This window comes from Vitis vinifera, chromosome 17, assembly GCF_030704535.1.
Source record: "Vitis vinifera cultivar Pinot Noir 40024 chromosome 17, ASM3070453v1".
NCBI lineage: Eukaryota > Viridiplantae > Streptophyta > Magnoliopsida > Vitales > Vitaceae > Vitis > Vitis vinifera.
The window spans coordinates 5878916-5901680 of record NC_081821.1 but is presented as its reverse complement, the minus strand read 5'-3'; the positions used below and the strand labels follow the sequence as shown (position 1 = coordinate 5901680).

Genomic DNA, 22765 nt, shown 5'->3' with positions numbered 1-22765 from the left:
GAATTACTGAAACCAAAAATATACACAATGGCCAAAGGCCTAAAGTAAAAAGACTAAGCCCCAATCTCCCTTGAATGTAGACAGTATATATAGTAATCATTGCTTTGACAACAATATCATTTGCTATCAAAATTTAGACTGTCCTCCCTTTTCCATATATATTAACCATGGTAGAATCTTGAACCCAATCTTGGTAGGTCCTGTTTGGATGGCTTTTTAAAATTTAATAGAAGTTTTTAAATATAAATATCCTGGTCCTACAATTTCAAAAGCCCAGTGTGTCCATGCTTATTGAAGGCATAAAGATTAGAAAATTGTAATTTTATACCCCTTTGCAAGCCATAAAAATGAAAAATATTAATCAATCGACCCATTGTATCTATTTGTTGATTTATTTGTACATTTTCATATAAGGGGCCTTATTATAATCATTTGTCACCAAGATATTGAAGGGAGTGACACTGTTGAAAATGGCTTGGTTGCTTCCAAAGGGAGACATCTAATTTATTATCTTAAAAGGCAACTTAGAAACAATAAAAACAAAGAAACCCTCCCAAAGGAAAACCATAAACCCCAAAAGGGGAGAGGATCAATTATAGCCCATGAAGGTTCAAGGAAAGTCAGTAGTGGTCAGCAACCCCACAAAAGAAAAAGGAAAAAAAAAATGAATATAAAAGATGAGTGTGAGAATGAGCCAACAAAACCAGCCAAATATGTGAACGTGAATGACCAAGGTAGGCAGAGGGGGTGAACAGTGTATGCAGAATTAGAGACCCAATAATGTTGGGATCTTGCAAGACAGGCCCCACACCCAAGGCCACTCACAACTATATCCTACTTCACCTAACAATACAGCTGCTTTCAGTCCTTTTCGGTTGGGGCTGGGCCGGCTGGCCTCCACACCCTTGTGGGTGTCAGTGGAGCCCCAAAGGCCCCAACACACACACACACACACACGAATTAAGATGAGAGGGCTTTGAAGCCTTGAGCTAGCTCACCCATCATTGACTAGTCTATCAACGTGGGGTCATCTCTTTGATGAGAATGGAAGTTTCCCCACAAATGATAGAGACCACACAAGGCATCTTCACCTTATGTATTTCAAGGGGGTTGCTTCTTGGGAAAAAGCGATCCACCATTGTGGGGCTCAACCATACCTATTGTTTAAGCACATGTTTAAGCCCAATTTGGAAAAGTGATTACGAGTTTTTCTAATTTTTCTTATAGGTGAATTTAGCCTTCATACCTCCCTTAAAAATCATATGATTTTCTCAGAAAATGTCGGTGAAGTTGGTCGGTGGTTTGGCCATCCTTTGCCAACTATTTCCCAACGTATATATCCTATACATTATTATTACTATTATCATATATGTGTGACCATTGTTAAAGGAAGGTGTCACTGAGGAACCACTGCCATAGCCTCTTCTCTGAAAGCACCCTTCTGTACCTTTGAATTGCTTAACAGTTAAGCATGTTAAAGAAGTTAGAGAAAAAGGTTTGATCAATCCTTCAAAATTTGTCGTATAAAGACTTTTTCAAATAAGTATAATTTGATTTTCTTTTATTTATTGTTATTGCCAAAATCCAAGCTGACTGAAAAAAAGAGAATCAAAATTTACTGAAAAGAAAGAGATTTAGTGAGTCAGAGTACAGAGCAAACATAATTACAGGGAAAAGGAGATGAATCATGGTTAAAAAACAAGTACCAGATATGAGCATGTGGCAAGATGGGGAGGCTCTTGGAGTCTTGATCAATAATGATGATTCATAAAGAAAAAAGATGATGTTGGCTTATGGCCACATGACACATGTGATGTGAGTTGGGGAGCACAACTGGGTGAAATTGTGGCACATGCTAATGTGCTAATGTGCCATGCATTCCAATTTCCAAACGTAATTTCATGAGAGTGAAGGGTGGTGAGCCCACGTGGCAACACTAAGAGGAGAAGGAGAGAGGGGCTGGGGATTAAGATGAGGATGAGCCTGCACATATCCCACTAATTCTGTGAGCCCATCTTTATGATGAGACCTTGAAAGCTCCTTCCCATCAAATTCATGGAAACCAACAAGAAAGCCAGCCACCTTTCTTCCAAGAAAAGCTGTATTCTGCCCAACCACCCTATACATGGTCCCTCTTTCTTAATTTCATTTCTCCCTTATTTTTCTTATTTATTTTTTCCTCAAATTTTCTCCAAATAATTCAAAGAGTAGGATGACAATGAAAAATATAAACATAGCTCTTTTAATATATCTTTCTATTCAGAAATATGTCGTAAAAGATATAAAAGAAGCTTAGATTATATTAGTATAAGAGATTTTAATAGAAGATAATCTTCCTTCTCTGTGATTTAAAAAAAGTACTTGTGAAGTTTTTTTTTTACTAATTTCTTTTTATATAGACATTTCAAATTTGGAATTTTCTCTGAGTTGTTTGAAGATGGTTCAATTAACAAATACTTCTTGTCGATTGAAGTGAATCAAACTTGTAGCTTCTTAATTTCTTATTCATTGATTAGTGTGTAGAAAGAAAACCCGAGGGTGCTAGATTTAATTAATTATTCTCTTCAAATATGCCCTTCATAACTCCATTGATTATTGCATGGGTGCACCAACCAGTTTCACAGTCCTCTAATGGCTTCCCAAAAACAAACGGTGTCGCATGATCAAGTCAATGACCGTAGTTGTTACAAATGGATGGGAGGAAAAGAAGAAGGAAAATAAGGATAAATGTGTCAGATGTTAGCTGCATTGGAGTCAATCAATCGATTTTTGACACATGGACTTGCCGATTAAGAAGATCCATACCATTAGCAGACGTCCCCCTTACACCTTATGCCAAAGTAGTACATTCATTCTACACGCGCCCATATGAAATATCTACTAGTAAAATCATCCGCTAACTACACGTGCCCGTATGAAATATTTACTAGGAAAAATATCTATTTTATTGGACCACAAAGAAAAGATGATAGATGATACGATAAGAGAGAAAATAATATATCGTATTCATATTTGATTCCGTAATAGGATGAATGATAATATATATTATCCACTTTCCTTTTTATATATCTTCTACACATGATGTGTTAATCTTAAAGTAAAATATATGATATACATATCTCATATATCATAAATTTATCTATTGTCATTTTTTTATATTATTTATTTTATAAAATAAAAATTTTATGATAAATTTAAATTTTTAATTAAAAAATACTTATAAAATGATATTAATATATAATTTATTTTTATATATTGAATAACATATATAATATAAAGATGTTTTTTATGTTTTTAAAAAATATAAAATATTGAAATACAGTATCATTTTTATTTTAAATATTAAAAAATCATATATATATTATGTTTTATTTTTTTTAATTCATTTTACAAATTAAATATAAACATAATATAACACATCTCATTTGATATATTACCTTAAAATATTATTTATATGAAATATAATATTCAAAGATATCATAACGAAAGAAATCATATCTTAAAATATGTATATCATATCTTATCCTATCATATTCCATCAACGTAGTTTTAGAATAATTGATTTTTGTAATTATAGTTTTAACTTCAAGATTTTAATTATAAGAATAAAATTTTAATTGAAAAATTGCATTTGTTAATAATTTAAATTTATTTATCTCAAAGTTTTTATGGATAACAAAATAAAGAAGTTTTATTTATCGTTTTCTTTCCTTTTATTTTTTTCTTTTGATTTCCTTTTAATTTTTTTGATAATTTAATATAGTATTTTTTTCAAGTAACATACAATAAGAAAATCAATAAAAATAAATTATAAAATAAAAATTGCAATAAAATAGAAAAAAAAAATCTTATATCACATAAATACTTTATAGTAAATAAAAATGATATATTACGTAATCTATTTCATCATCATTTTCAATCAAACCTTTAATAAAAAATTAGATCTTTTAAAGAAATTAGATATAGTTTATTTGAAAATCTAATTTTACTATATTAAATAAAGAAATTAGATTTTAATATAAATCAACTAAAAATAAACTTTAATTTATTAAAAAATTTAAAATAGAAATTTTTATTTAAAAGAAAACATATATTATTATAAAAATATCTGTTTCTACTTATAATTTTTTTTTTCTTATTCCATTTGCCAAACACCCATGAGTTACTTAGGTGGTAGTGAATATTCCTGCCCTAGGCACTCATTTTTCTCAACTACCAAACAAGCCCATGAAAATCATTTTTTTGTTGCCCACTGTTCCAAGAAGTTTGGAACAATTAACACAGGCGATGTGGGATGAGGATTAAATAATGTGTGTTGTCCAGGGTCCCTCCCTCTGCTAATAATAGTGGCATTTAGTTGAGTTGTTTGAACTCCTGATGGGATTGGGGCTGGAGGTGTCTCAATCCATATGAGTTGTGAATTTTAATTTGGAGTGGCGTATCTGTCAACTGTCAAGTTATATTAATGGGCACTGGCATCCATTACCATTTCTCTTCCCCACTACCTAATTTTTGCACCAACTTGTAACCAATGCCTTGTGCTCTTGGCAAAATTTAATTTTAATTGGACATGTCAAAATGCAAGAATGCAAGTGAACTTGACATCTTTCGGAGATCTCTGTTGCAGATCTAATGGACTCTCAAGGTTTTAAAACACGTTTGAAACATTTTGCTTCGAGATATTTATATAAATTGGTCAAATAAGCAACATGTGAATAGACACAATAAATACATCACATGACTTGAATGAATCACGAGTCATAAAAAATGACTATCAAATTTGAATGCCTCTAAACTTTGAATAGAAATTGACGTAATAATAGGGATGACGATATGATGGGATTTTTCGGGTACCTATCCCATTCACCTTTAATAAAATGGGTTTAAAATTTTATGTAAATTGATCAAATTAGCAACATGTGAATAGACACAATAAATATATCACATAACTTGAATGAATCATGAGTCATAAGAAATGAATGGCTATCAAATTCTAATGCCTCTAGACTTGGAATAGAAATTGAGGTAATAATAGGGATGAAGATATGACCAGATTTTTCGGGTACTTGTCCCATTCACATTTAATAAAACAAATTTAATTTTTTTTTAAAATGAGTTAAGAATAGGTTTGAGATTTTTTTTAAACTTGGGATGGATTTCATACTTTGAAACAAGTTTGAGTATTGTCATATCTTGTCTCGTCACATCCAGATCATATATAAAATTAATTTAATTTAATTTATATTTTTAATATATGTATAAAATAAAAAAAAATCACTTTTCAATAAAATTAAGTAGCAAAAAAAATTAAAAACAATTTTTTTAAAAGAAAAATTTAACATAATGGGGTTTGCCCTACCTTCGCCAATTTAATTTTATAAATGAAACAGAAAGAGCTGAGGGACTATCTATCTTTAACTTACCTCGTTGTCATCCTTAAGTACTGTTTTTCTTTTCGAACAAAAAAATTAAATAATTAATAGACCAACAACATATATAATGTGTTTTTATTGCAAATTGTTTTCTAGCTATAAAAATAAAAGCAATGAATGTCTCTATCTTTAAAAAGGTTCTAAATTATTTGACATGTTCATATTTTTCCCAACACTAAAAAAATTTGTGCCTACTGATCTATCCGGACAAAATAAGTGAAAAAGCAGTTTCTAAAAGTTGATGGTGAAGCATGTTTTTCTTATCAGAAATAGATAGATTCTAAATCCAGTTGAAAAATAAAAAATCTCTACTCACTGTGTAAATAAAGTCCATGCCAGTACCCATCAAACTTCTAATCCTCACTGTCAGAAGTCGGTACAAAAATCTAATCCCTAATTGAAAAAAAGATTAAGATATAAATGAATAAGATTAGGGATTGAATTCGAATAATCTGATTTGATGGATGATATGTTTTTGTTAGGAGCAACCCAGGTGGGGTGACTGGGTGAGTCAGACAGGTAGAAAGAAGTGAAGAACAGGCGCTGAGGGAGGGCTTGCAGAAGCCAGAAGGGCAGAAAAGTTGGACTTCTGGTTTGTGTAAAACGTGGGTGTTTATGGTTGGAGGAGTCGGTGGGGAAGTGGGAGAGTGGGAGGTGAGGTCTTAAAAGCAATAGCAAGTAGCAACCACACTTTAATGGTGAAGATATCTTCTTCATTTCGATCTTTTTCCTAATGGCCCCTTTCCTGAGAAAATTTTAAAATGGAAGGTTGGAGGCAAGTAGGTGTTTGATGGGTGGAGAGGGAACAACAGACGTGGATGCCACCACCCACTGGGGCAAGGGGCAGTCCCACTTTTAGGAAAGATGGCAGCAATCACACTTCCACTACATCAATATGCTTTCTTTTTTTTCTTTTTTCTTTTTTTTTTTTTTCCTTTCTATGTTGAGTGAAAATGAGTCCTCCATGCAATTGTGTTTGTCCCTCTCAAAAGATCTTAACTGTAAATCTTGTGGATGGGAAAAGGAAAGGGAAGAAAAAAAAAGAAAGAAAGAAAAAAGCAGAGGCATTTAAACCAGATGGGACCCTCGGCTCATTGAGAGTCACAAAAGGGCAGTGCCAGACCCCTCAGTATGGTGTTGCACTTTGGGTGTGTGCTGGTGGGTGTGGGGATGGGGCCATGGAGGGGCTTGAGGGTGGGGCCATGGGCTACCCTTCTTTTGTTTCCTTTCTACCAGTCTGAAGTTGGAAGTGAGGGTCTGGGGAGGATGCATTGTCCTCTTGTCCCATCATGCCTTTACTTGACGTGTCTAAATTCTCAAGCTGGGTGTCAATGTGTCATCACTCCTTTTATTTTATTTTTCACCCCTTTTGCCCTTGCAACCCACTATCAGATGCATTGTCATTTAGGAATGACAATGGAATATGTTCGGAACGGGTTGCCCTCATCTCAACCCTATTTTGTTTATTTAAAATAATTATCATCCTCGTCCCATTTAAAAAATTAAATAGGACGGGGTGGGGCGGGGGCAACATTCAAACTCGCCTTGGGTTTTTAAAAAAAATCATAAATTCATTTCAAATCCGTTTATTAAAATTGAACTTCATCCCATTAGGGATGGGGTGGGACGGGTACCTGAAAAAATCCCCCCCATTGTCATCCCTATTGCCATCTGCCAAGCATGAAATTGATTTCTATGTAGCCATGTGTAAAATTTAGGTCATCAAAAGAAAGCATAAATAAATTTATGGACATTTAATGACTACAAAAAATAAAAATAGGCAAAATCAATGTATAACAACATAAATGAATAAAAATAGGTAAAACCAAGAAATAAGAACATAAATGAATGAGACTTGACTATAAAGTCATGAATTCAAGATTGAGAATTTTTGGAATAGGATGGTTGCAGATTTGGGCTAAGTTTGGGTTTGGAAATACGGAGAGGAGGTTGGTATTGGGCCTGACCTTGGGTCAGCCCAACTTGCAATAACTTTCAGCCCAATAGCCGAACCCTTATTAAATAAAACATTGTTGGTGCTCCCCATATCTAATTCTTTACATCCATCAATACATTTTGGACTTCATAAATGATATTACTTGCTGACACCTAATATTGAAGCTTATAAATTAGGGTTATTTGATTGAAAAGGACACTAAAATTGTAAATTTGGAAAAATGATGTCTATTTTAAATTACCTATTTTGGGTGAAAATACCATTCCATGATTTTTTAAATCCATATCTCATATCAAAGTATCAAATATTTGTTGAAGAAAATGATTTAAGGGTAAAAATGTCAAAATCAAATTATATATGGAATTTCTTTTTCGATGCGAGTATTTTTCCATCGCTTTTAATCAAATATTTTTATAAAATAATTCATCACTTCAGCACGCTATGGCATTAGGCGTTTCGCTATACTTGAAATGATATTGGTCTCTATGAATGATTTTCTCGTAATCAAGAGACAATTAATGCTTACTTTTGTTCCATTGATGTTTGATTGCTTGTATATGAGATTAAGATGAATCTTAAAAAATGAATTAGTACAAAAGCGATTAAATTGATAAACATGGAATCAAAATAATCTAATAAAATTTTAAAATATGAATTTGAATAATAAATCTAATCCTAAATCAAAATCTATCACTTAGTATGCATTTGGTAGTGATTGTAAAAAGTGTTTTTAACATTTTTAATATTTGAAAAAATAAAAAATTGAAGTGTTAAAAAGATTAAAAACATTTTATTTATTTATTTATTTTTTTGTTAACCAATTTCTTAAAGAACCCTTGAAGAATGTTGAGTTCTTAAATGTTTTGGTGGGAAAAAATTCAAAAGTTGGTGGAGAATCAAATTGAGAAACATGATAATGAGGTTATAGATTTTATCTTATTACATTGATTGTAATTGGACATTATCAAATCAACATCAATTGATGTTTTTCACTTTTATGCTATAGGATAAGCTGCTCCTACAAGCACAAGATCTTCTATATCAATACAATTGTTGACTTATAGCCTTGTCGCAAGGTTTGTTGCTAACTCTATCTATGCCTCTATCACTCTAACTAAATAAACAATTGCTCTATCTATGTTTTTTTTTGGTTTTCTATTATGCCTCTTCCTTTTATCTTGGTTTGATAGATAAGTCATTCTTACTTCCACTCTATAGAGTCTAAAATGAGATTTTCACCTCGTATGATTCCCGTTCAATTCTATTAAAGTCATTGGATTGAGTTTTTATTTTTTATTTTTTTTTGTTTGATATATGAAGCTTGTACATTTCATTTTATTGGACCAACTTAGCGAACTATAAATTATTCTAATAGATAATATTAAATATGGATCTCTAAAAAATAAAATAAGGAAAGGTAGAGATATTCATTTTTTGAGCCACAAATGAGTGCACACCACAATTCTTCCAAGACTCAAGAGAAAATGACATCAGTTTGACCTTCAAAAGCCTTGGTCATCATGATAAAGTACAAAATGAAATTGAACACTATCAAAGGTTTATTTAGGCGAGTTTAGGTAAGTTCTCGAGGATATATGGTATAACGCTGTGACATAGAAACTAACATCTATTGATCAAACAATAATCATACTTGAAATGTTGACCTTGTGAAAAATTAAGGATATTTAGAAGCCAACATGCACATAGAGGCCCTATGACAATTTATTGCTCGAAATACTAGTTAACACTAGCCTTTTTATTGTCTCTTCAAAAAGAGCAAGAGCAAACAAATTGGATGGATGAATGGGTGTTGTTTCACCTTTTAAGAGCTAAAATGATACTAGTTATCCCATTAGTACTGAAAGAATTGAAAGAAAAGGAGAATTATTATTATTTCTCATGAGAAAGAGAGCATTGCACCCAATAACCTAAGTATTATATCAATAAAGCCTTCATTGACATTGAGACACAATAATAGAAGATTGACAAGTTAGCCTTAACACTTTTAATGTTAGCCTAGAAATTGTACCCCTATTTTCAATCTCATGCCATCCTTGTGGTAATTGAGCATTTATAAAAAAACTTAATAAATCGAACCTTTTGGTAAAATGGTGAAAATGATATATTTAGCTTAGCAAATTTGATAATCATTATGCATCTCAAATGATCATGAAATCTCAAGTCTTGATAGACTTTGTAGTGGAGTTTGTTATTGTCCTTAAAGTAAGCAACATAAATGAGCTAGACTTTAAAGATGATTGTGTAGGATGCTTGAAGCTAAAAGTTGATGGAGGCATTACAAAAAGGGTTTGATGTGAGAGTAGTGTTGGTCTCACCAAAAGAACTGAAAGTAATTTGGCTACTCAACTAAAGTCCCTTAATACGATTAGTGAGACAAAATGCAAGACCTTACTAGTAAGCCTGCATCTTGTTGCAAAAATGGGAACATAGAACTTGAAGGAAAGTAATGACTCTAAATTTGTTGTAGAACATGAAAGAAGAAAGTTGTGAAGAAAGAGACACATCAAATATGGAGAAGAAGAAGACTATTGGATGTGAAAGTATAAGTAGACTAAAAAAACATGTGAAAAAGACTTACAAAAAAATGATAAATTTCACCATTAAATGTGTCACCCATATCTTTAGGAAAATGGTAGAGGAATGGTTGGGGAAGGTACCATCTAACGGTTAAAAATTGAAGAGTTCTTGCCCATGATATCCTAAGCATTATGAATAAATGGGGAATTCTAGATCCTTAAAGGTCTATGCGCCGGTTACAACCAAAGACTTTATGGGGAGTCACTAACACATGTAGAAATGGAAAAAAAGAGAGAAAGAAGAAGTAATTTCCTTTTCATTCCGTAGATACTTTTCTTGCTAGGAAATTTGCCCCACCATTGAATGTGATATTGCAAACACTTTGGTCTCTAGTTGTTGAGATCTTAATACTTGTTGTCTCTATAGGAATAACCATATTTAGTTGTCGTCTAAAAACAAAAAGGAACCTTTCAAAGTGATCGATTTTTTATAGACTTACCTAATTTAAAAGTTTTATTTATTAGTCTTTCTTTTCGATTGATCTTAGATAAAATGAATAATAAAAAGAATTTAATCTTAATTAAATATATAAACAAACGCTAATTAAAAACTTATTACCAAAAGATATCTAATTATATGAGAAATATTATCAATTCTAGATTGTCAAACGATGTTACTCATACCCTACAAAAGATTTCTCAATCGTCTTTTTTCTCATGGTTTTCAAGCAAGTCCATATTAGGGCCCGTCATTTTCAAAATTCAAGTTTTCTATGAAAAGTCATAAAAGTGAGACGATTTTAACCCATATATATAAATTAAAAATCACTAGTAAGTGTTGAAAAATATTATCAATGAATTATGACATCTTGTTGGCTCTTTTAAAGAAGATAACAATATTAATTAAATGATATTAGTAATTTGGAGCATTTATAGAAACCCTGTGGAGTCCTGCTTTACAAATCTTATCTTCCTTAGCCCACCCGAATCTGAAAAGCATAGAACACAGTTACACTTGCCATAAGTCCGGACTTGTCATATCGAGTTAATCAAGTTTCATATCTTATTTGGGATCCGCGGTGGCACACAGAATCAAATAGGAACTGTGGACGTTACAAGTGAGAAACGTACGGAGGTTTAAGGAAGAGACTGAAAGCGCAGGAAAAGGTTTGATTTTTCTATATCCATTATGAATTTTCTATCGTAATCTCTCCATTTCTCTCCACTTTTTGAAGCTATGTGAAGTTTGATCATCTGCGTTTGCTGAATTTGGATGTTTTTACCATTGTTTCACTGTTCCGTGATCATTTCTGGTGCAATTTTGTTTCAAGGTAGCTGTTTTATCGACCATGTGTGTTCTTACTTTTGTGGGTGTTCTCCAAATTCTGAAGTGGTTTACAAAATGACTGCCAAGGATGATTCATTTTTATGGTCAATTCTGTTCCAGACCATGACGGAATTGTCTATGTTATGGCCATTCTGATCATGGCTGCTTTTACTTTTATGGGTTCAATGTCTTCCAAAATTGTGAAGTGGTTTCGAAAATCAATACAAAGATCATTCGTTTCTATGATGGATTTTGTTGCGGACTATGACAAAAAATCTATGTTATGGTCATGAATGGTGTTAGATTTTTTATGATTGGAATGAGTATTGGGATTGGGTGTTTGTTGAATTTTCGTTAGGGTTTGATTTGGGGAATAGAGATATGATTGTATAAGGGGTTTGATTTGGGAGTTAATTCAAATTCTGATTTAGTATATTTTGTTATGAATGGTATAAATGTGGCATGCAGAATTTGTGGGTAAATTCACTGTTTAGTATAAATCTTAATCATTTCTCTTGGAGATATATTTATCAAGGTGGAAGCAGTTATTCCGTTAAGGGTGATAATGGTTTTGGTTGTGCTTAGGTTGAGTACCTATGGTAGCCGTCCACATGCAACTATAATCTTGACCGTTATTTCTGTTAAAGGATGACAATAGGTCTAAGTGGTGTGTTGGCCGAGCACCTATGGTACTATCCATGTGCAACCAGAATCCTAACCCTTATTTTTGTCAAGGGTGGCAAAAGGTTTGGTGGTGCATAGGTTGAGCACCTATGGCAGCTATCCACACACAACCAAAATATTGACCTTATTCGGTTAAGGGTGGCAACAGTTCTGGTTATGGCATGGGTTGAGCACTCATGGCAACCATACATGCTCAACTAGAATCTTAACTCTTATTTTTGTTAGGGATGACAATGAGTTTGGTTGTGTGTAGGGTAGCTTAATTGTTGTTATCGATCAATCCAAAACTCAGTTTTCAATTAGTTAGGAAACCAAACTAGAAATAAAGCTTATTTTTAATGTACTTAAATCTAAACATAATCCATTTAATTCATTTATTTCCATTACTTTTACTGTCCATAGGGATGATTTAAAATATGTATAAGATGTAAAATATTTTATTGAACTCAAGTAGTTCCATTAAATTATTTTAAATTAGAATGCTCATGGGAGAGTTCCATAAAATTATTTTAAATTATAAGTGAACTATTTTAAAATCATCTCGTACATATTTTTAAATCATATCTGTGGGAAAACAAAAATAGTGGAAATAAATGCATTAAATGGATCATGTTTATATTTAAGTTCACTAAATGAGTTTTGTTTTCTGTTTGACTTTCTAATTGTTGATGAAAATAGTTATGATTCTGGTTACACATGTAACACTAACATAAGGGCTCAATCTACCTCACATACCACTAGATCCATTGCCATCTTTAGCGGAAATAATGGTTAAGATTTTAGTTGTGCATGTTTAGTTGCATAGGCACTCAATCTAAGCATCACCGGATTCATTGTCACCTTTAACGGAAATAACCGTTTCCATCCTAAATATCTATCTCTAAGAGAAATGGGTAGGATTTATAGTAAACATTAAATTACCGAGAAATTATGCATTCCACATTTATAGCATTCATAAAAAAATGTACTAAATTGGAATTTCAAGTTAACTTCCAAATCAAACTGACAGGAGCAATGATTTTGGTCACAATGCCAAAAACCCATATTGCCAATTATCTCAACTCTTAGTTAGGGTTGAAGAGTAGAGTTGAAAACTTATTCAGTGAACTTAAACTTGAACCAGGGAAATTTATACATCTTCTGCACCTTCATTCTTTAAATATAAGACTTAGACTCAGCTAAATTTATTTCCTTGTTGTACATTCTCATATAAAATTTGCCTTAATAATATTTGAGATTCCTTGACATGTATGTTATGTATGCTCCACAAATTACATTATCCTCCTTATCTTTTAGATATAAAACTTGCACTTCCAGGTAAATTTTAGTTTCATATTGTACATCTGCACATGCAAGTTCATAATATTTAGATTCAATGGCATGTGTGTTATGCATGCTTCACAAGTTATATTATCCTTATTATCTTTCATTTAGCTATATTTTGGTCACCTTGTTAGGGAAGTTTGAATAGTAGTAAAATTTATTCAGTAGGATTGGTGGGTTTGTCAGAAAAATCTGAATTTTTAAAATTACCATTCTGGTACTGTTTTCTTCAACCAAGAAATTTGACTGGATTATTAGTGACTCATGTGTTATATGGATAAGGATAGTTACTTCTTATAAAGAAAATCCATAGGAGGAGCTACTTTAATGTAATACACATATACTAGGAAGGCACTTTGCTCACCTGATATTATTGTGCCTCTCTCCATGTCATGGGAATAGTGGGTGAGTTGAAAACTTTTTACTTTTCACAAATCATTGTTTTACTCTCCTTTTATTGAACCATTGAAAGTTGACGCGGGTATTCTATTCATCATGTACATCCATCAAGGATTTCCTTTAGTATAATAATTTGATAAATAATGTATAATATAAATACAGATATAAGCTATTTGTTGCTTTTGAAAAGAATGCTTGAATTTCACTTAAATGCCAGAAATTAGGAGGTTTCACTTCCTCACTAAACAGGTTCTTCTCTCTGGTTCATTATTTTTATTTCATGTGTAGAAATTTTTTGACCTATGAATGTATCTAGAGGTAAATTTATTGATACATCATTCAAAGTCATTTTCCTTATGCATCTTGATGAATGTACGATTCTTTTTAAATGACTTTGGAAGTTACCTAAAATTGCAAACTTTGTTGCCTTGTTATGCATTTAAGCTATTGGATTAATAGGGATTATGTTATATGGATTTGGAAATTGTAAGGATACAAATACGTAAACATGGTTACTATTCTAAACAAACTTTAACAACTGGGTTAATGGTTGTAATCATCACGTAAATTTTAATTGATTGTTGTTGCACTTCTACCTATGCTTGCATCAGGATACTCCTAACTGAGGCAGAGTTGGTTTGAGCTGTTGCCACCTTTTTCAACACTTAGGATCTGTGTGGCTCCTAGAAATCTGTTTTCCAGTTGTGGATAAGATTATCATGTACCAGTTGAGGAAATTCATATGGCATAAGTGGAAGGAAAAAAGTGTCTTTTTCCATGAAAATGAATTTGATTTTAAATGATTAATTATGCTTTAGGTGGGTAGCCAGTGGTAAGAGAGACCGAATAAGAGCTAATAGAAGCTAGGATGGGATCTGGAAAGGACAGGCTCAAGTTGGAGAAGCTTTTTAGACTCTTCAACCCTTGGCTGGAATATACTATACTACTGTACATATTTCTCGTATCTTTTCTCATCGTATACACATCTTGCACATTTTACTTGCAAAAGAATCCATGTCATTTCAATACATATCCTTTTACTTGGCTAGTTTAACCCAAGACAAATGAACCTTACTCTTGCCAAATTTGTGAACATGTTTGACCAACTTGAAACTATTGTACGAGGAACTAAAAATTAAACAGTGCAATTTTTTTTAAAATTTTTTTTCTATAAGAAACAAAAAATGAAACTAACCATGCATCCTAGCTGTAGCAGCATTGGGTTTTTTCCTTTCTATGTGACTTCCCTATCGTCTCTGACCATGAGCAATTGATAGATTCTTAAGTTTGAATTACACTGCAAAGTTTGTTGGGGTGGTGATTAAGAAAGCTTGGAATCTAATTCTTCTTCTTATTTCCGTGCCATAGTCCTTTTGCTTTGTTTTGTAATTGTCTGCACCATTCTTTTTGGGCTAGGAGGGATCAAGTGTAAATGGTGAAACCATAGCAAAATCTGATTTCTAATATATGATCAATTATGAATGAATAGGGAGAACCAGACCAAAAAATCTAAGAAAAATGACATTAGGAGATAGGTGTCTCAATGATTCCACTATTAATTTTCTAGTTGGACATGGAATGCTTCAGACTAATGACTAGTCATAGATAGAACCACAACCAGAAGTGCCAAGCTTGCAGTTTCCATTTAGAATTTGAACTTTGGTTGCTAACCCTCTTATGTAAAACTCAAAATAAGATTGTGAGATTGCTGATTGACGAACATAAAATTGACTGGTTTCAGATCTACTTGAAAACGTGTTTGTGGAGACTTAGAGCATGGAAATGCTCAATCTGGGTGGCTGGGACTAATTCTGTTGGCAATCTCAACTGTAGCTGAAGTTCTTGCCTTGAGATAGCCCTCTGCTGGCTTCAGAAATGAACTCAAGTATATAGAAGTCAAAAGGGACCCTAAGATCATTGTGGATGACATGAATGAGTATGGCTGCTGTTGAATATAATGTATTTTATAGTGTACAAGTTTCTTTCCTTTCTTAATATAGGTCACATATGGTAGTTAGTTCAACCTAGCCTTGTATATGTATTTCTCTATTGTAAGAAGTTAAGAATATGAATGAGAATTAAGGTTTTTTTTTTCTCTCTCTTTCAACATGGTATCAGAGTCAAGGGAGAAAACTTTATTCTTTCTGGTTTACCCGTGTAATTAATTCCGGGAATCCGTTCAGTGACCATGTTTCATTCCAGTCACCTTTTCCATCTCCCAAAGTTTTCCGGTTAGCCATATCATGGTCAGAAAACCCTCATCACCGTCAACATTTTTCCGGCGACTTTTTTCCAGTGGTAATTTCCGACACCGACCACATCATCAGGAGCGCAAAGAGGAGATCTGTAACTTTTCTCAAAGCACCGAAGCCAAAAAACCACCCACGCGCCTCCCACACGCCACTCTTCTCCGACGGCCTGAATCCCACGCGCCGGCGTGTGGCCCACTTTCCGGTGCCGAGCTTCTTCCAGCAGGCTCGTCCCACGCCGTCTTGCACGTCTAAGCCTCTGTCAGTCCTCTCCGAACCCTGCTTCTCCATTTTTTTTGGCATTTCAGCTTCCGCGGGTCTTCTTTCAGCCTCCGATGGTAGCTCCCTTCCTTGGCCAAGACTTGTGTGTGCCTTGGGAAGGCCTCTTCTTCATCCCCAGTCACTTTTCTCCTTTGTTTGGGTCCCGACATACCAGGTTCTTCTTCCACCGCTGTGATCCGACCTCCCTTTAGGGCTCTCTTTGATCCAAACGTGATTCAATCTCAGGTGAAGTGGATATGGCGACTAAAAATCCCATTTTTACATCCGTCATCTCTGGATCTCCTACTATCACATCGGAAAAATTGATTGGTAGTGAGAATTATCTCTCCTGGTCAGCGTCCGTGGAACTCTGGTTTATGGGACAAGGTTATGAAGATCATCTTGTTACACCTGAGGATGCTATACCTGATGTTGACAAAGTGCAATGGAAGAAGATCGATGCACAATTATGCAGTGTATTATGGCAATCTGTTGATCCCAAAATTTTCCATCATCTTCGTGCCTACAAAACCTATTTTAAATTTTGGACTCAGGCTAAAGGATTATACACGAATGATATTCAACGATTTTATAAGGTGGTTTCTGATACTGTTCCTGTGAGACAGCAGGACATGGATCTGTCTACTTATATTGGCCGGATTGCGTCTCTTAAGAAGGAGTTCTTAACTTTGATTCCCTTCACTAATGGCGCTGAAGCTCAACAAATACAAACTAATAAGTTCTTTATGGTGTTAACCCTCATTGGCCTCCGTCCAGATCTTGAGTCTGTCCGAGATCAGATTCTTGCTAGTCCATCAGTACCATCTTTAGATGATGTGTTCGCTCGTCTCTTACGCCTCTCCTATACTCAGACCTTGTCGACTGATGGTCCTTCAGATTTATCTGTGTTAGCCTCTCAGATTAACTCTCGAGGAGGACGTAGTGGCAATCGAGGACAACGTCCTCAGTGCACCTATTGTAATAAGCTTGGTCGCACTCGAGATCGTTGCTATCAATTACATGGACGGCCTCCTCGCATTGCCCACATTGCTCAGTCATTTGATCCTCTGCTATCTCGACCTGACTCCGCTGCGAGCTCCACATCTCAGAGTATCACCCTTACTGGTAGTGATTATGATGCCTATCTCCGATATCAGGCAGCTACATCAGCTTCTGTTGCCAGACCGATAATGTCTTAGTTTGCTTTACTCAGTCTCCTTCTCTTGGCCCGTGGATTCTAGATTCTGGAGCATCTGATCATATTTCTGGTAATAAACACATTTTCTCCTCTATTACTACTACCTCTGCCTTACCTACTGTTACTTTAGCTAATGGTTCCCAAATTATGACTAAAGGTATTGGTTTGACTCATCCTCTCCTTTCCCTACCTCTCCATTCTGTCCTTTATGCCCCTGAGTGTCCTTTTAATCTTATTTCCATCAGTAAAATAACTCGCACTCTTAACTGTTCTATCACTTTTTATGATAAATCTATGATCTTGCAGGACTGGAGTACGGGGAAGACGATTGGCATAGGGCGTGAGTCTCAAGGCCTCTATCACCTCACATCACCTTCATCTCCTGCAGCTTGTATTTCCATCGATGCTCCTCTTCTCATTCACAGTCGTTTGGGTCATCCTAGTCTCTCCAAGTTCCAGAAGATGGTCCCTCGTTTTTCCACTTTGTCGTCGCTTGCGTGTGAGTCGTGTCAGCTTGGGAAACATACTCGTGTCTCGTTCCCAAAGCGTTTGAATAATCGGGTAAAATCTCCTTTTGAACTTGTCCACACTGATGTTTGGGGTCCGTGTCGGATCACGTCTACTTTACGATTTCAGTATTTTGTCACTTTCATTGATGACTATTCAAGATGTACTTGGTAATTTTTAATGAAAAATCGAGCTGAGTTATTCTCTATTTTTCATAAATTTTATGCTAAAATCCAAACACAATTCAATGTTTCTATTTGAGTGTTATGCAGTGACAATGCTCGGGAATATTTTTCTACACCCTTTACTTTTTTTATGTCCCAACATGGGATCCTCCATCAGTCATCTTGTGCTCATACTCCTCAACAAAATGGGGTTGTTGAACGTAAAAATCGATATCTAGTTGAGACAGCTCGTACCCTCCTTTTCCATAGTAATGTTCCTTTTCGTTTTTAGGGGGATGCTGTTCTTACAGTCTGTTACTTGATTAATCGTATGCCTTCATCTATATTACATGACCAAATCCCTCATTCCCTTCTTTTTCCTACTCAACCTCTTTATTTCATTCCTCTTTGTGTCTTTGGCTGTACTTGTTTTGTTCATACTCTCACACCTGGATAGGACAAGCTCTCCGCCAAGGCTATGAAATGCATCTTCTTGGGATACTCTCAACTTCAGAAAGGCTATCGTTGTTATTCCCTTGACACTCATCGTTATTTTCTCTCCGCTGATGTCACCTTCTTTGAGGAGTCTCCATTCTTCTTATCCTCTAAATCTCTTCCCATTTCTGAAGTATTGCCACTTCCCTATATATCCCCCCCTTTCGATGCGCTCTCTCATCCTCTTCAAGTTTATCATCATCGACATTGTGCTGTTGCTCCTCCTCTCTCTTCAGTTGAGGTACCTGATGACTCACCTCCTGTCCCACTTATTTCTCCTACCCCGACCCTGTCATCTACTGACCATTTGCTTATTGCTCTTCGGAAAGGTAATCGATCTACTCGTAACCCTCATCCTATTTATAATTTTTTGAGCTACCATCAATTATCTTCATCCTATTCTGCCTTTGTCTCTACTTTATCTTCTGTTTCTCTTCCTAAGAGCACTAGTGGGGCACTTTCTCATCCTGGGTGGCGATAGGCAATGGTTGATGAAATGACTGCTCTGCACTCCAATGGCACATGGGATCTTGTTTCTTTACCTCCTGGTAAATCTACAGTTGGATGTCGTTGGGTCTACATTATTAAAGTTGGTCCTGATGGTCAGGTTGATCGCCTTAAGGCCCGCTTGGTTGTTAAAGGTTATACTCAGATTTATGGTTGTGACTATGGTGACACCTTCTCTCCTGTTGCCAAGATTGCTTTTGTTCGCTTATTTCTCTCCATGACAACTATGTGTCATTGGCCTCTTTATCAGTTGGATATTAAGAATGTTTTCTTTCATGGTGAACTTTTCGAGGAAGTTTATATGGAGCAACCACCTGGTTTTGTCGCTCAGGGGGAGTCTGGTTTAGTGTGCAAGTTAGTTCGCTCTCTATATGGCTTGAAATAGTCTTCTTGAGCATGGTTTGGGCGTTTTAGTTCAGTTGTTCAAGAGTTTGGAATGCTTCGGAATGAAGCAGATCATTCAATTTTCTATCATCATAACTCTTCGAGCCAGTGCATCTATTTGGTAGTTTATGTGGATGACATTGTCATTACAGGCAGTGATCAGGAGGGTATCCAAAGACTAAAGCAACATTTTTTCAACCACTTTCAAACCAAAGACTTGGGCAAACTCAAGTACTTTCTAGGATTTGAAATAACTCAATCCAGTTCAGGTGTGGTTATGTCACAAAGGAAGTATGTCTTAGACATCTTGGAAGAAACAGGTATGTTAGAATATAAACCTGTTGACACTCCTATGGATCCAAATGTTGTATCAGGACAGGGAGAGCCTCTAAGAGATCCTGGGAGATATCGACGACTTGTAGGCAAACTAAACTACCTCACCATCAATCGGCCAGACATCTCTTTTCCTGTGAGTGTGGTTAGTTAATTTCTACAGTCACCATGTGACAACTATTGGGATGCTGTGATCCGCATTCTTCGATATATTAAAAGGAACATCAGGCCAAGGTATGTTGTATGAAGACAAGGGCCATACCCAAATTGTTGGTTACACAAATGCAGACTGGGCTGGTTCACCCTCAGATAGGCGTTTCACCTCAGAGTATTGTGTTTTTATTGGAGGTAACTTAATATCCTAGAAGAGTAAGAAACAAGATATAGTGGTCAGATCAAGCGTCGAAGCTGAGTATCGAGCTATGGCTTTGGCAACATGTGAACTCATATGGTTGAGGCAACTCCTTCAAGAATTGAGATTTGGGAAAGATGAATAGATAAAGCTAGTCTGTGACAATCAGGCCGCATTACATATTGCATTCAATCCAGTTTTTCATGAAAGGATCAAACATATTGAAGTTGATTATTACTTCATTAGAGAGAAGATCACATCAGGGTGTGTTGCTACAAGTTTTGTTAATTCAAATGATCAACTAGTAGACATCTTCACTAAATCTCTCAGAGGTCTTAGGATTAAATACATTTGTAACAAGCTTGGTGCATATGACATATATGCTCTAGCTTGAGGGGGAGTGTTGAATATAATGTATTTTATAGTGTACAAGTTTCTTTCCTTTCTTAATATAGGTCACATATGGTAGTTAGTTCAATCTAGCCTTGTATATATATTTTTCTATTGTAAGAAGTTAAGAATATGAATGAGAATTAAAGTTTTTTTTCTCTCTCTCTTTCAACAGCTGCTAAATGAATGTGTTCATCTTGCAAACATTTAGGGATGGGGCAGTTTTATCATTTTTGTTTTAAGACACGCTTGATAAATGAATAGATCTGTATTATTATTTCCCTATTTAATATAGTTGCTATCTTTTACTTGCTTTGGCCAGAATGAGTTGGTAGAAAAAGTGCAGTCTTCATAGTCTGAACAGTTCTTGCATTTTTCTTCTTTTTGTCATCTTTCAGAAATGGGAATAATGCTATCTTACCAGAACATTGTACAGGTTTCTTGTTCTGCAGAAGAGTTCCCTTCGCAAAAGTGCTTTTAGGTGAAATGTTTTCTTGAAGCATTTCTTTTATTATCATTTTTTTCTTGTTTCCTTTTTTATGCTATAAGCATTTTGATATATATATATTTATTTATTTTTTTCTTTTGAGTGCTTCCTGGCAAGAAAATCTGCAATATTACTTGCAAACTTTTTGGTCTACAATTTGGTTGCTCTTTGTGTTTGACTATGCTGTAAACTTTTGATGAGTAAACAGTACAACAATAGATATGCATGTTACAGTTCAGATCCTGTTTTTCTCTACTTCCTAACTTGTGTTTGAGTTGTCTTCTATATTTGAGTGTTAACATTTTGTCACAATTTTTTTGTTCAAAGGAGTGATCGAAGGAGGCACATTAAATCCTCCTTTTCAAATGTTGCGCCCAAAGCGACATCGAACGACTAAAACAGATGGGCATGCGAGATCATCTAAAAAAGGTAGTCAAGTGAGATCATCTAAAAAAGATGGTCGAGCAAGCACGACTAAAAAAGATGGTCCGGTAAATGATTTACTACCAGAACTTATCTCTGAGATCCTATCCAGACTTCCAATAGAATTAATCTTGAGATGCCGAAGCGTATGCAAGACCTGGAACTCTGTGATTCAAAGTCCTCTTTTCATCAACCTGCAAGCGAGAAAAAGCCATAATCAACCATCTCGGGTCATCCTCAAACCAATATTTGGCGGGGTTACAGCGACAACTATGCACAGCTTATTTTTACTGGATACTGAGGAACGCAAAAGTAGACGAATTCATGATAAGAGCTGGCGGTTTAGTGGTCTCCAAATCATGTCTTCTTGCAATGGTTTGCTCTGTATAACTTCAGATAGTGAGCTAGGTCCTGTTTACATATCTAATCCAATAACTAGAGAGTTTGTAATCTTGCCATCCCCAGAGACAGGTTTTAGTTTACTCAGACATCAGGTTGGTCTCGGGTTTGATTCCTCTAATGGCAAGTACATTGTCGTGCGAGCGTATACAGATAAAAGCAAAAGTCAAGTCAACAAGTTTGAGGCTATTATGTTAGGAGAAAACTCATGGAGAAGTTTAACAGTCCCTGACATTATTGCTGAATGTACCATCAATGGGTCCGTATTCTGGAATGGGGCTCTCCACTGGAAAATAAAGAAGAAACCTGGTCGTGAATGTATGCTTTCATTTGATGTGAGCTCTGGGAAGTTTGCAGTGACCCGTTTTCCAGTCAGTGCTGATGTTCCGGATGATTTTGAGATGGTGGAGTTGGATGGCCATTTGAGTTTGGTACAAGTCTATGATACTCAAATGAAAATATGGAGAGTAACAGGAGAGAAGATTGAAGGATTATCTGTCTGTTATGAAGACATGTATTGTATGAACGTGCGGTGGAACAGTTCCTTTAACTGTGAAATAATTCGTGGGTATATTGATGAAGGTTACTTGCTACAGGTGAACACTCACAGAGGCCCTGGTGGAGCTTGGAGGAGATACTTAACGCAGTATTTTCCGAAAATGGAGCAGTTCTTGTCACTGATCATCCCTAGCATTCCCATTTGCTTCAAGACCATTTCTTTCAGGCCCACTCTTATCTCTCCAATGCAGCTTCACTTTGTTCCCCATGGCTGAAATGAACTTTCTTTCAAATTCAATCTGCAAAGTAGAACTGTTTAATGTTTTTCTATTTCCTGGCTGTTGCATAATAATTTAGGAGAGTACAATTTTGTACTTTGAAACTCTGGGTTACCCAAATGGGCGTTGGACTCCTAGACCTTTGTAAGGTAAGATCCCATTTATCTTTTCTGTTGCATAA

At 35.1% G+C, this 22765-nt stretch overlaps 1 protein-coding gene across 14 annotated transcripts; it reads left to right on the top strand.

Moving 5' to 3' along the window:
• Positions 1–10864: 10864 nt before the first annotated feature.
• Positions 10865–22765, top strand: LOC104882323 (F-box protein At5g49610). 14 transcript variants are annotated; one of them, XM_059734094.1, is made up of 5 exons: positions 10886–11093; positions 15401–15595; positions 17674–17928; positions 20898–20980; positions 21314–22765. In XM_059734094.1, exon 5 carries the CDS (start codon positions 21352–21354, stop codon positions 22579–22581), a length of 1230 nt encoding a protein of 409 aa, XP_059590077.1. In that variant the 5' UTR covers positions 10886–11093; positions 15401–15595; positions 17674–17928; positions 20898–20980; positions 21314–21351; the 3' UTR covers positions 22582–22765. The 14 variants fall into 14 exon arrangements, 13 of the variants coding, with proteins under 13 accessions (XP_059590076.1, XP_010663472.1, XP_010663478.1 ...); XR_009464587.1 differs by lacking the exon at positions 21314–22765 and having other exon boundaries at positions 10865–11093; positions 15401–17437; XM_059734093.1 differs by lacking the exon at positions 17674–17928 and having other exon boundaries at positions 10884–11093; positions 21317–22765.